This window comes from Gadus chalcogrammus, chromosome 5 (assembly GCF_026213295.1).
Source record: "Gadus chalcogrammus isolate NIFS_2021 chromosome 5, NIFS_Gcha_1.0, whole genome shotgun sequence".
Classification (NCBI taxonomy): domain Eukaryota; kingdom Metazoa; phylum Chordata; class Actinopteri; order Gadiformes; family Gadidae; genus Gadus; species Gadus chalcogrammus.
Window position 1 is genome coordinate 12748657 of NC_079416.1, and position 15210 is coordinate 12763866.

The 15210-nt window shown below is 45.5% G+C and overlaps 2 protein-coding genes across 2 annotated transcripts in view; one reads left to right on the forward strand and one right to left on the reverse strand.

Moving 5' to 3' along the window:
• Positions 1 to 1741: 1741 nt before the first annotated feature.
• On the reverse strand, positions 1742 to 8294 carry ttc8 (tetratricopeptide repeat domain 8). The gene is made up of 14 exons (XM_056590049.1): positions 7971 to 8294; positions 7200 to 7320; positions 6871 to 6934; positions 6598 to 6757; positions 6058 to 6147; positions 5921 to 5965; positions 5734 to 5819; positions 5505 to 5592; positions 5148 to 5258; positions 4849 to 4988; positions 4420 to 4594; positions 3777 to 3899; positions 3283 to 3366; positions 1742 to 2714 (listed from the first exon to the last, which is right to left on the reverse strand). The coding sequence occupies exons 1-14, from the start codon at positions 8082 to 8084 to the stop codon at positions 2598 to 2600; spliced, it is 1518 nt and encodes a 505-aa protein (XP_056446024.1). The 5' UTR covers positions 8085 to 8294; the 3' UTR covers positions 1742 to 2597.
• A 746-nt stretch (positions 8295 to 9040) lies between these two features.
• eml5 (EMAP like 5) overlaps positions 9041 to 15210 on the forward strand; it is a 41915-nt gene continuing 35745 nt past the window's right edge. Inside the window, exons 1-2 of the mRNA XM_056591252.1 lie at positions 9041 to 9578; positions 14850 to 15009. Coding sequence (XP_056447227.1) covers positions 9382 to 9578; positions 14850 to 15009 — 357 coding nt within the window. The 5' untranslated portion in view covers positions 9041 to 9381. The remainder of the gene's footprint in view (positions 9579 to 14849; positions 15010 to 15210) is intronic.

Here is a 15210-nt window from a genome sequence, read left to right on the forward strand (position 1 = left end):
AGTCCACGCCTACCCAGTTAAGTCACAACCCATGGCCCAGGGGGGCCGAACGCTCCAGGTAACGCATCCTTCAGATGCCGAACTAAGTTCGAACTTAGTTCGGCATCTGAAGGATGCGTTACCTGGAGCGTTCGGTCCCCTGGGCTATGGGTTGTGACTTAACTGGGTAAGGTAAGTGTATCTCCACATGTGTCTGTACAATTCCCCTCATTTTGCTTCAAATGCCGCTTTTCCACTGCATGGTACCAGCTCGACACGACTCGACTCGACTCAGCTCGCCTTTTTTGCGTTTCCACCGCGATCTAGTACCTCAAGTGGCTGCTTTTTCTAGTACCGCCTCGCTCTAGGTTCCAAGCGGCTGAGCCGATGCTAAAAGGTGACGTCGGCAGACGGCCGGCCACTGATTGGCCAGAGAGTGTGACAAAGTCACGAGAGCGACATGGCAACCATGCTGGTAACGATAGAACAGCCATAGTAGCGCCGCAGCCAACATATTCCACTTCTTCAACATGCCAGCTAATAATACGAACACGAATGCCATCGCATCGATGTTCTCCATTGTTGTTATGTGGGTTCTGTCCATGTGTGGGTTACGTAGGTGTTGTTTGCGTCGCGTACAAAAATACGTCACGGCCCTTTTGCGCAGACGACCCCGCCCACGTCCCGGAGGTACTATTTGCGGTGGAAAAGTATGGCGAGTGGATAGTGCCAAACCTAAGGATTCCCTGGAAGAGGCGAAGGAGCAGCCTACCCTACGTCGCCGTGGGAACGTGTGAAATTTTGAATGGGATTGATTGGGACTGCAGACGAGAGACCAGCAGCGACGTCACGGCGACGGCATGGAAGATCCGTCCACCGGCGGCGGTGTCACGGCGACGTACAGAAGGAAATTCAGACAAAATGTACGTCTACTCTCGACGTGTGGATAAGTTCGTCGCCACTAAGACGCCTGCTACCCTACGTCGCCGTGAGAACGCCTGAACTAGAGAGAAGGCTATTTAAATATATTAAAGATTTGCGTGAGAATCTGTATCTCTCCAGCAAAAAGTCATTCGAATATAGCCGTGGTCTTATAAATCTCTCCCGGTGGATTGCACGAATGCGCTCCGGTATCAACAGGGCTCTCATCAAAAGGGCATGCCATTGTGAACACATGGAATCTGCGGTGAACGCAGCTTTAAATCCCTTGCTATAGTAACTAACATACCGTGTTCAATTTGGAACGGAAACCCTAGGGTTACCGCAAACCCTGGGTTAATTTGCCCGGTTATGTGATAAAACCGGCTTTGTGGAATACCCCTCTGCCCTATGAAGTGACATCACGCCCATACAATCATCAAAACCTTTTTGAGATCTGTTTTAAAACAGTTTGTCTTGTTGACACATAAAAACTAACGTTTTTTATAAAATGTCATCAACTTATTCATCAACAAGTCATTGGATAGATTAATACCAGAAAATAATGAAGAACAAATTATATAGGCCTATATAGACTGGGAATCGAACCCCAGTCCCAACGGCGGCGGCGTGCATATCCTCTCCACACGGCGGCGGCGTAGCTTCTCCACACGTTCATTTCACACGTTGTTATCCTTCTCCAGGGAATCCTGGCACTATCCACTCGCCATAGAAAAGCACCCCGCGCTGCTACCGTGTCGAGTCGTGTCGAGTCGTGTCGAGTCGAGTCGAGTCGTGTCGTGTCGAGTCGAGCTACATGTGCGGTGGAAAAGCGGCAATAGAGACTAGTCCAAAACTTTACCAAATAAAGTGAGTTAAAGCGATCCTCCTGACTCGGCAGACTTTTTCCAAAAGAACACGACATTTCTGATTTCAAATCTAAATACATCTGCTTTATATTTTGAACTAATCTTTGGATTAGGCATTAATGACAAAAAAACAATTATTTGCAAGTGAAAACATGTTTGAGTACCTGTGTTAACACAGGGCAATGTCCTAACAGATGGACCCTTCTGCACTTCCTGAACGCTCCCATCCATAAAGCAACATGGAGAACCCACATATGATATGTCTTTGATGAGGGTGGTATACTTGTGTGTAGTTTATTGCAAGCATAGCCTCTGCAGGGTCAGTTATCATTTTAATCCAAAACCAGGTTACGGCACTATAGATGGCCTGCAATTCTGTACTTTGTATCAAATGAAACAATTCTGTTTGCACAGGCTGGAAGTCCATAAAACCCAAAGAAAGGGCCTATAAGGACTCCCTGCTGCTTCTTGTGAACAGTTTGGTCACTTAGGAGGACTAAAGAACACTGCAGGGCTGAAGAGAATAAAGTAACATATCTAAAATGCATTACACTCACAATTTTGCCCTCTGTCTATAATGAATAAATTATAATCACACACACATGTTTTCACATTTATCTGAATGGAGTACATAAAAATGACAATATATCTCTGAAACTATGGAAATACAATCTCATATCAAATCATGTATTCAATTTATAACAATAAATATCTGTTTCATAATTATTTTCCTTTACTATTTACATGTTAGCATGACAACCATTGTCCAGACAGAGGGCGTTCCACTACCAATACGGGCCGGGACCATAGGCTACATGAACCCTGGGGGTCTCAGAGCGCAGCGAAGTGCTGCCGCAGGTCTCTGAGGAGCTGCTGCGTGTCGACGTGCTCCGGGAAGTCGTCCTCAGACTTCTGGGCTGCCGTGTAACTGCTCTGCAGGTCTCCAATCTGGACACGGACACACGGACACACGGACACACACACACCTTGATTAATCCTGAGGGAAATCCTTTCTGTCACGATCGCTATGGTCAAAATTAATAATCATAATAATACTAGAGAAAGATGAAAAAAATATACTGTAAGATAATACATTAAATATATAAAAATGAGCATGTATATACACGCTACAAAATAATATACATTAAAAGGATGCGACAAGTGTAAGTGCGCTTTCACACAGTTAGTTCTGGGGTGAGATTCATTCTTTGTTTGTTTGTTTTTTCATTTTGCTTTGGTGTTCCTACAATTAAAAAATCACCAATCACCTTAAAAAGTGTACAGAACCAGTTTACTTGGATGCGGAGCAGAGTGCGTGTGCAGCTGCACCAGAGTTCGAGTGTGCGTTCACACCACCAGGGTAAGGGTTAGGGTTAAGCGCTTCAGGTGTGAGGCACCCTTAGGTCACAGAAGCAGTGTAGAAGACTAAGGAGGAAGTACCTTTGGATGGGATGCACATTTTGTTTTTACAAGTTGCAAATGAGGTGAATGCTGTGTCTGAAAACAACGGTGTTACCTTTTCAGAGAGAGTGGCGAGGTTGAAGTGAGGCTCGTACATGTGAGGGGCCAGGGATGCAGCGGTCTGGAGGAAGGCTTTGGACTGCAGCAACATAACAACACATACAGTGTTAATCATAAGCACCACCGTGACATTCACAAGGGTTGTCCACTGTATTCCATCCAAACAACCCAAGAAGTGGACATTTCTACGAAATTATTGAATGGTTTGAAATGACTAGAGTGTTTTCAACTAGGTACATTTCCAATCCGATTCCTTCCCTTAGGTTTCGGATTGGATGAGCCAAGCAACTAATAATTATTTATTAAATCCTCAATTATGTTCCATTTGTTTATAACTGCGTCCACATCTAATGTTACTTATACCAAACAGGTTGATCACTTTAGCTGAGATGTTCATGGGACACTCACCCATTAGCGAGCCGAAGTCCTGTGGGCTCTAATGAGGCAATCAATTAAAAAATGCCAAATGAAAAATGCCAAAGTGCTCACCTGTTCGACGCGACCCTTGCGCAGCTCAAGCACGGCCAGGTTGTTGTAGGCCTCGGCGTGGTCGTTGTTGAAGGCCAAAGACAGTTTGAAGCACTGATAGGCTAGTGTCAAGTCTGCTATGCCCTGTCAGGAGAGTATTGAGACACACACACTCGGCAGTGAGTCAAAGGCTTCCATTGGTCAAAGGATCGGGAGGCAATGGAGAAGACTTATCAATCAGAATTATTTTGCACTATTTCGATTTTATTAATTGTAAATATTACTTTTTTTTATTGAACCTAATTTGCTCCTTTTCTCCTTATTCCACCATGGGTCAGAGAAAAACGCAATTTCGATTCCAAGAATTCGATTCCTGTCTTGTACATCTTGGAATTGACAATAAACCTGACTTTTACTTTGAAAAGAAACAATAAGAGTTACACATCCTTTTCAGAAATAATGTCAAAGTGGGTAGGATAGTATAGCGGCTAGGGTGTTGGATTCCAAATGGCCATAGCCAACCAGCTAGCATCCTGATGCTTCACGTCTTTCCTAACACTTCACCCCCCCCTCTCCCCCTCCATCGTAAGCCACTTTGGCGGTGAGCCTCTTTGGGCTACAGAGCATGAGTAGAAAGCAGCGTATCCCCTCCCTGATCTCTTACCACGGCCACGTGGCCGATGTTGTACCAGACGTCCGCCTGCTCCTCGTCGTTGGCCGCCAGTGCCAGGGCCCTCTCGAACGACGACAGCGTCATGTCGTATTGCTGGGCGTAGAAGCAGCACAGGCCCAGGTTGTTGTACAGCTGGCAGTTGTACACCCCCATCTGGAGCAGCCGTCTAAGGGACCGACAGGATTAAATGAACAAGCGGTGGGAGCGCGTGCCATCGCTTGTTAGAATCGGAATTCAGGATTTAATCGGAATTCAATCCTAACAAGCAATGGGAGCTCAAGAGTTTGGTGCCGACCTCTTGAGCTCCCATCTCTTGCTAGAATCGGAATTCAGGATTGAATCGGCATTCAGGAATTCAGGATTGAATTGGAACAAGCAATGGGAGCTCAAGGGGTTGGTCTCATGCACGTCACGGCTGACCTGTAGAAGCGCAGTGCGATCTCGGGCTGGTCCGTGTAGAAGTGGTTGCTGCCGATGCAGGCGATGGCTTCCACGTGAGTATTGTCCTGTTTCAGGACGTCTTTGTAGTACTCTGTGGCTGAGGGAATGTTGTTCATCTCCTGTTAAGGAGACAACAGCAAAACAAACGCAGGTTACAAATACGCGCAATTGACTAAAAATATGGCGGGAGTACGGCCAATTTAATCAGGACGTGTATAATGTTTTTTGGAGGTTAAGATGGAGGAGACTTTAAAACACAAAAGATTAACCAAACTCGCCTCGTGAATGCGTGCGATTCCCGTGAGTAGGGTGACCTCTCCTGGGAAGCGGTCCAGGCCTTGCTTGAACAGGTTCAGCGCTGTGATTGGCTGGTCGATACGCTGATACACCTAGTTTTAACGGGAGATAACAGAATCAGCGCTGTGATTGGCTGGTCGAGACGCTGATACACCTAGTTTTAAGAGGAGATAACAGGTTCAGCGCTGTGATTGGCTGGTCGAGACGCTGATACCTAGTTTTAATGGGAGATAACAAGACGTCAATCAATTTAACTATTTGTGTCCCCAAGATTACTGCATCCTTGTGTTATCTTCTGCCCTGTGATTGGTTGTTAGGACATCCTAATATACGAGTACCTTGGCAAGATAGAGGTAAGTATCGACCGCCTCATGGTGATTGAGTGCAGATCTGAACTGTTTCTCTGATTCGCGATGCAAACCAAGTCTGAAAGAACAACGCACAAAGGATTTTGATGTTTACTTTTTAATTGAATAGCAGCTTCTGATAATACACCTTAAATGTGATCTGTAATATAATCTTGAAATATTCTGTGATAGTAACATGTTTTTAATACTGACTGATTACCTGTAGTAGCATTTCCCCAGCTGAACCTTCCACCACCAGTCTTTGAACTGAGCATGCTCAGTAGCCTGAGCAGCCAAATCTAAAGCCTGGGTACAGAACACAGGTCCTGAAGCATGTGGAAGGTACATGTGCTGCGGTACATTGGTATGAAATCAATACTCAAGCCAATAACTGTCCTTCAACTTACATTTTTCACATCATTTTCATGATGAAAGATGTACTCAAAGAGAGTCTAGAAGACAAATAGACACATTGATTTGAAAATGTTAGACTTACGATTGTATTATTAATAAAGTTAAATTACAAAACTATTCATTGTCTTACCTTGGATAAATTGGGCTTTTGGGAATACTTGGAGAAATTGAGTCTTGATAAATGTATAAATGGTCCCTCTGGATTAGTTAACATGGATGCCTGGGTGAACACAACAACACAACAAAATAAGAATAAAATACACAACACTGAACATCACATATCTATCCGATATGTACGTTGAGGGCTGGCTGCGTGTGCATGTGTGAATGTCTGCATGCGTGTGGTGTGCAACATGCAGAGCCTTGCTGTAGACTTGGGGGGGCGGGGCGGGGGGGGTAGGTTTAGAAGTGGGGATGGCGTTAGATTATCTTTTATCCAGGAAAGTAAATGTGATAATGATACTATAATGACTATGAAGAAGCAATAGAGTCATTATATGGGAAACAATAAATTCTGCACAATTAACTCTCAGTGCATTCAATGTGCTACGTCTTCCTGCAGACGCACACAAGCTAATGGCTGGATCTGGTTCTGGTTGGACATCTGTTCTCTCCTCATCAGGAATAATGCATTTGAACTCGCTCCCTTGGGGAAACCCCATTGTATTACCGTTCCCAGGCGAACAAATCTCCCGGAGGCGCTGGTGATGGGCCGTGCCGTGCTGGCCGTGCGTGGGGTCCTGATGGCCTGTTCCATGGTACCGGGTCTCCCTGACTGGGTACTGGGTCTTACAAACCCTGTAATGGGGCGTCCCGACTGCGTCATGGGCCTTCAGGTGGAATGAACAAGGAAATACTAATATGACAAGCTGTTGCTTTGAATGAGTTCACCATGCTTGGCTTTAAGTGTTGAACTGATGGATCTACTCTCTGCCTGGGGTACCTGACAGCGGGAGTGGGTCCAGCACCGTGACTGGTTCCTGGGAGTCTCAGAGATGTCCCAGGTCCTGGAAATGAGTAGAATAAGTCATTGTATATTCTCAATTAAGCTGACATAAAGCATTATTTTGGGCAGTGTGAATAATGAAACACTGGTTCTCTGATGCCCCACCGCCCCACACAGGATCAAACCAGCAACCCTTCGTAACAGCTTAGCCAAAGGACTCAGTGCAGCCATTGGGGCCAGCAGCAGTTGAATGCTCTCAAGGCATTGGGGGTGGGGTTCACCTTAGAGGACTCTCTTCACTCCGTTTCCCCAGCGGAGCTACTTACGAGCAACCTGGGCGATGGAGCTCTCATCCAGCATCATCTCAGCGATGCCTTCCTGGTCCACCTCGATCTCGTCTATGTACACCATCTCTGTCAGGGCTCGCGTCTTCAGACTCCACGCAGCCTGATGCAAGCGCACGCACACACACACACACACACACACACACACACACACACACACACACACACACACACACACACACACACACACACACACACACAGTTTTTGTAAATCCCACTGGAGGAGAACAACTTGACAAGAACTACGTACTTAACTATTTCTCCATGACACGATACGGCTGATCATATTTTTTATTAGACTACATTTATTTGCAAGACTAGGGGATGGGAGAGTCACACTCGTCACTCGTTACTACAACATGTACTCGGTTTGCAGGGGGACTGCATATATATTGCCGTATCCAGTGTTAAAAGTGCAGGAAGACAAAGGATTGAGGTTACCTCAGAAATAAGCATTGAGGAGCCAGCGTCCTTGAGAGAGCATGATTGAGTTAACAAGATAGCATATGTGTTGAGATCAGATTGTAAAACATTAAGAGGGGAGCAACAAACATCAGAGAAAGAAATATTGCAATGTAAAAATGCAAATAAAGAGATAGGCGCTTTAAGGTTAAGGAGAAGAGAAGGTTAAGGATTCGTACGAGTCCAACAGAGTTGATCAGGATTATGTTTACCTCGATACCAAGTAAACCGATCCAGATCCAGATCGCTAGCATGCTAGGCGACTTAGCTACCTACTTTACACCACATTACCTGATCATAGGGACTGTCCTCTAATATTTTCGAACAAATATCAGAGCATTGTTGAAATTTTCTTCTCCGGAAGTAGCTCCACGCCAGAAATAACGGATCCATTGTCACTTCCATGGTTTAAGTAAAAGGAAAAAGAGAAAATCCCTTGGAGTTTCAACAGAGAGCTTTCAGGCTAACCATGGATGAACTGCTAAAGCTTTTTCCTGTTGCTCGGCAACGGACAGGGGGCGGGGCTTCATTGGCCCCTCCTTCAGTTTACTGTCGTAGTTTCCCCTTTATTCTTTAAAGTTTAAACCATGATGCATTACATATTACATTATTACCTATTACCCCCAGTCTATCGCAGTATTTCCCTAAAACAATTTTTAAAAAATGATGTCACTATACTATATGTATTGGAAGAAAACGTTCCAACCAATTCAAAAATTGCTCTATTTTATTTATTTATTGGTTTATTTCAGGGACAGTGCACACTAATCAACAGTCAAACTGTAAGTGAGCCAGAGTTAGCCCAAGAGGCTAGTTTACATCCGTTGTCCCCGGCCAGATATTCAAAAGGCAACCTAAAATTACAGAAATAAAATGCAGGTATAATCAAAGATTAAAAAAAACATAGGTGACTCAGAAGATATAGTAGCGCATAGTAGGAACGAATCAACAGACAATTACAAACATACAATAAAATATGCAGACAATAAAACATAGCCTAACCTACATAAAACATCATAGGAAAGTGCAGTAGATTAGAGCAGAACACATACAATGAAAGCACTCTATGTTTGTATCTCTAACCATTTATAATATGCAGGGTACATTAACGGCAATAATTGACTTTATTTTAATTATATTTCGCCTGTGATTCATTCACAACCCGCTAACTAATGATGAGTTACGTTAACGGGTTTTTGACGAAGTGTTCTATATAGAAAACGGTGACTCAGAAAGCCTCGCACGCGAACCCCAAACCCTTGTACTCGGCGAGCCTGTGCGTCTTGAATTCTCCTTCTAGGATGAGGACGGACCTGATAGGCTCGGCCCCTGATCTCGCATCGATGTGGGCGGGGCTTGTGGATAACACTAAAGCTCCATCTTTGTGGGATTTGACAAGAGCTTTGACCTATGTCGGAGAGCGCTGCAATGCCGGAGCCAAAGTATGATGAGTAGACCTACCATCCCAAAACATCTAAAACAGCTTATTCCGAAGGAAAAACAGGAACCTTAAAAAGAAAATAAATTAGGATAGCCTTCTATCAAAGCACATGAAACATCAAATAATTCATTGTGGCAACGCTCTTGACTGGACATCCAACGGAACTAATGGGACTCATACTGGCTTAAAGAACCATCCTTTCTGGTGAATGACCCTGTCTCCTGCACAAGCCGCTAGCACCAGAGACACGGAAGTACGGACATGGCTGACAGGACCGCTCCGAACTGCCACCTGAGACTGGAGTGGGTCTACGGGTACCGGGGACACCAGTGTCGCAACAACCTGTACTACACGGCGGCCAAGGAGATCGTGTATTTCGTCGCCGGCGTGGGAGTTGTGTACAACACGCGGGAGCACAAGCAGAAATTCTACTTGGGACACAACGATGACATAATCAGGTAGCGTTTTTACCACACTCCCATCACAACACTGACTGAATGCACGTCAATCCCTACGTTTCAGCACCAAGGACAGAGGCAGAAGACGAGCGTCATTGGGGCTGATGTTTCATCTTGCACATCCTCGTTTCACGTCTAATGTGTTTCCCTTGTCTGACGTGTATGGGTTGGGCGAACAAGTTGGGTAAAGAAAGTGTCTGATAAGTGGACATGTTACATGTGTGTTTGTCCTTGAGGTTTTCTGTCTCTCTGGGGTCCTTTGAACCCCGATTAAAGCAGCCATGGGAAACCTTAAACCAACTGGTCTAGAAATTTGCGAAGAACGTCTCACAGCAACTCGTGGTGGTGCACTACAAACTCAACTAGATCAAGTTAATCTCCTGTATACAAAGTTTATCCATTACATATTTCCTATTTAGACGATCATTCTTGTATTTTCTTTTGCCAGCAACTTAACTAAACCCACTATACGACCCATGTCTAACGCTTCAGTGCTTGTGTTGACATGCCTTTGGTTGGCCTGGAGATGACTAGAGTTATATACTGTGTCGCTAGTCAGCTGGCCTACGGCTCAATTATTAATTGAAGAGCGTGAACTCCACCCGTGTGCTCCCTAAATTGAAATGCTTGATTGGAGCACATAATTGGTTAGCACGGTATGGTGAAGATGTACTCAACATTGCAGCAGTCAGTAAGTGATACACAACCTAATATCAACCCAAATTTGTCTTAAAATTCTAGTTGATAGTCTCACTATAGCCTAATGATGAAGTTCATGTTGCAGGAAGGTCTCAGCAGAGGCAAATGTATTCATACTCTAAACCTAATACATTTTGTCTGGGTACCTGGGGTGCTTGTGTATTATGCATGTGCTGTAGACCTACATTTCACCCCCACTCTGTGTTGGCGTTGTCACTGACTGGTCAATATTATTAATATTGAAACACTCTCAGAGGACAGCTTCATAGACCCGCATTTTCACACACACAAGTGCACACGCACATGCACACACACACATGAATACGTAAATGTTTTTGTTTTTTACTACTGTAAATGACACAATATAATGTGCAATATAATGACAGTAATGAAGTTTGTAAGACAAATTCCTTCCCTCAATCCCAGATCACTTCATACAGCTGCCATGTAGTTCATTCCCAAAAGAGGGAAGTGGGTCCCCAGGCGACCAGACACACGAGCATACCAACATAAGAAACTGTTTTAAAGAAAATCCCAAAACCCATTGTTGTCTATTTTCTGGGGACAGAATGGTGGACAGTGCAGGGTGGGTTCTTCATCTTTGAGTCATATCGATCTGTCTACCATAGGAGCCCCAGGCCTCCCTGAACCACATCACGTTCGAGTCTCTCTCTCCCCATCCTCCCCAGTCGTACTCCTTCCCGCGTCTACCACTACATCTACATTCCTCCTGTCCTTCTCGTCCCCCAACACCAAGCCCACTCGCGTCTGTAAGCCTTGTATACTTATGATATTGATTTCGCCAGCCTCTCTTAATCTGAACTCTGATCCGCGCACTAATGAATGTGTTCATTAAAAGGGTGTTCATGAGGATACAAGCGTTTCTAGAGGCCGAGGGTTGATATCTTTTCATCAAGCTTTACTGAGTCCAATGGGGCATGGGTTTAGCGACCGTCTTTAGAAAAACTCATCAGGGCTCTCCGGTCAGAATACAGGAAGCAGATATATGCAATATATATTATATGCAAATATGAAAACGTCTCAATACTTCAAGCTATTTGGGTTTTATTGCTTCCGATTGAAACAGGCTGTACCTGTTTCAGCAGAGAGAGGGAGATTGCCTACTTCAATAGCTGTCAGTTGAGATATGAGGGCTGATGTTGTGAACCAAGATATGTTCAAAAGCACCTAAAGCCCAGAGCATGTGAGTATTGTTATTCACATCAGCATCTGTATTTATACAGACGCATATAATTGAAATAGCTGCACAGATTTTTATAAACATCTGTGCTGTTATATCAATTATATAGTCAGAGGTTAAAGCGTAGTATGTGTCTCCACATCACCAACCAATAATTGCATCATTCTTCCCCACAATTAAACCCCAAGCTGGGTTTGTGGTTGTATTTGTGTTGAACTGTAATTCAAAAGGACTCTCAGAACCTTTGATTGCCATGCCATCTAGACTTGTTTGGTGTTCGGCTATTGAGGTTGTCCTGCACAGTTGCCACAATACCTTTTATTATTAATCAGCTGCCTTTATCCAAAGCGACCCATACTGAATTGACATTCAAACATGTTCATGTCAAAACGAGCAGGTAGGGATGAAGCATCCTACCCCGTCACAAACACCCATAGGGAGACTCCAAGGCCTGGGAATCGACCAGCACCTTTTTTGACTGGGATTCAAACCCCCCAACCACTACGAGGCGCTCATACAGTGACGAGTATTTTTTCGCAGGCTCTGTGCTGGCGTTTCCTCGGAGGCTGGGCCGTGGAGTGAACGGTTCTCCCGTCTCTGGGAAGAGCTGCCCTGGCTCTCTGCTCAAGACTGGTCTCTAAAGAGCAGGTCTGTCCACACCGATTAGGATCCTCCCCAAGTTACTGAAACAGAGCCGGAGCCAATCAGTGCCGCATGCTTTAACCGTCGCACCTGAAACATAGATGAGGGGAGTAGTTTGATTTGTTCAGATGTTTGTTGCTTGAACAAGTTACAAATTAATGCTTTGGGTGTGGATTGTTATACAGTATGGTCGCAAGATACATCCATTTATAGATTCATAGATAAAAAGATACAAGATGTCAAGATGACATCTCTGTTCATCGACCACATTTCACTGCACTGTACTCCTTTAAAAAACAGTGTTTGCTCAGCGGTAGTCAAGCAATTGGCAGCTGGATTAGAGCTGACCTTTAGACATTTGCAAGTCAACTCAAAATCCCTTTAATCCAATCAAGTGTAAATCCCAACATTTTACAACTATACTACGTTTCTACTTTAATATATGCCTCAGACATTCTGCCTGCTGAACACATCCCTGTCACAGTCAGGGGCCTACAGCATCATAGTTCACATTGAATAAGAACACATCATCTTAGATCAATCCCACTTATCATTCATAAATACAAGGACAATTATTAATGTGTTGACTACTGCAAATAAGTGTCAGGGCTGTATTCTCTATGATGACCTGCCAATAACTACTTCATACCAGGTTTATAATTAACTATACGGTTTAACTATTCGTCACCGGAAATGTCAATTGAACTTGACTTGAACTTGAATTGAAATACCTTAAACTATTCGGTATGAAAGATGAAAGATATGCCATTAGCGATGCTCTTTGGCTGATGGCGATGAAAGTAAAGCTCACTGAAGTGTGACCCGGGGCGTTTTCTTCCTGAATAAATTGGGCTTAGTGTGTGGAAATCGCTCCTCATTGTGTGAATAAAACAATCATAAAAAAAAAGCTGCACATTTTTGAATCATTAAGCTTGAAACTTTGCCCATTTTTTTTCATGATTGAATTTGTATGGAATTCTCCAGTTTTCTTATTTGATGAATTGAAGGCATCACTGACAAAAGCGACGCTGTGTAAAGGATGTTTGACTTCCAGCCAAAAGGCACAAGCTTTGACTCTCAAATATCAGCAGTCTAGCGGGTGGTTATTAGAGGATGATGTCCCTATCTGCTCCAAAAAGACATCCATCTCACATTTCTCACTGAGTCCTTTTGGATAAAAGCATCTGCCCATTGGAGAGTAGTATGATTTTTACACAGTCATATTTGTCCTGTTGTTCTAAATGGAACAAATGGCTCTGCGATTCAGGACCAGTCCTTGCCAAAGCTACATTTATTTTATCTGCCACGACATTTTTAAACATTTAAAATCACATTCCTTGTCTTTCCAGGTGCTATTTTTAGAATGCTATGCTCTGATTATGTAATTCACATGAAGCAATCCGAGAAGTTGTGTCACGGTGTGGTGGAGTTGAGCACATATAAGGTGTAGGAGGAGTGGGGGTGATGGTGTTGATGAGAGAGAGAGAGAGAGAGAGAGAGAGAGAGAGAGAGAGAGAGAGAGAGAGAGAGAGAGAGAGAGAGAGAGAGAGAGAGAGAGAGAGAGAGAGAGAGAGAGAGAGAGAGAGGGAGAGGGCCAAGTAAACCATGAAGACTCGGGTCCATTTGAGAATGTAACCCCCCAGAGTATCACCAGAGACAGGGGGACACGAGCATACACAGCTGGTTGGGAGCTTTCTTGGATTGAAACGAAAAAACGGCAAAATCAGAGTTTGTTTGTGAATGCGTTTCTGTGCGTGTGCGTGTGCTTGTGGCTGTGTGTGTGTGTGTGGAGAGAGAGACCCGAGGCGGGAGGGGGGTGGTACAGAAAGAGCACCACCCTGTCGTGGGCTGATGACGGGAGTCTGCCGCTGCCCAGCCCGGCCTGCCCGCTCCAGCTCTCTGAATGCCTGCCAGGATTAGTGGAGGGATGCTGGGCGCCGGTCGGCTCGGCAACACAGCCGACCTGATTATGATGGAGGGAGCGCCGTTCACTATATAGGCCAGGACAACGGAAGGGAAGGGAATTGCCCAGTGAATCAATCAGAGGATCGGAACGTGACAGGCGGCTGCAGGGGGGGCTGGGGGTGCTGAATGGGGGGGGGGGGGGGTTGGGGTTAGGGAGCTGTATAGTACAGTAGGCTGTTGCTCAGCTGCAGAGTGGGATCGCGTGCGTAGCCCTGAGTGGTGGCAGTGGTGGTGGGTGTGTGGACTGGACCAAAATGATGTGGAGGGTTAGTGGTAAATGATTATGTAAGAGCATGAGCATATGCTGTGGGAAGTCAAGAGACCCCGGAAGAGGAGCTGGAGGGGGAGAATTCGACGGGATGACTTAATAGAAGGCAGAGTAGCACAGTTGAGAGGGAGGCTGCTCCATAGGCAGCAGCAGGCATAGGAGGGGGCGGTGGGGCCCTGTGAAGGTATCTGACCATGAAGAGCTGAAGTGAAGCATGCCACCCCCAAGGCAAGGGGGCAGGGTGGGAGCCAGGATCGGGGGGGTCGTCCCCTTCTGCTGCCGCGAGCGCGCGCGCGCGCAGATGCAGATGTTCTCTCGCTCTCACATCTATACATACCATAAACACAATGCAATTACTCTCCTTTCCTTTCGCTTTATAAACCCTTCTCCCCACACAAAGCCCTATTCTCTCTCTCTCTCTCTCTCTCTCTCTCTCTCTCTCTCGGCCTCTGTTTGTGACTCTTGGTCGCTCATCCCTCTCCTCTCCCCCCTGCAGTCTAGCGCTGCACCCGGAGCGCGTGCTGGTGGCCACAGGGCAGGTGGGCAAGGAGCCGTACATCTGCGTGTGGGACTCGTACACAGTGCAGACTGTGTCCATCCTCAAGGACACGCACACCCACGGCATCGCCTGTCTGGCCTTCGACCTGGAGGGACAGGTACGTCCGCGGCCCCATGGTCATGTTCCTGAGGTCAGGGGGGGGGCAACGGGAGAGTTACAGAGGGTGGATGCTCCGGTGGTTAGGTAACCAATGTCCACCCTCCACAGTGCCCCAATGTCCACAGTCCAACAGGCCATAGGGTCCATGATTAACGCCTGCCACTAGCCAGTGGCGGCTGGTAAAAACATTTCAGGGTTG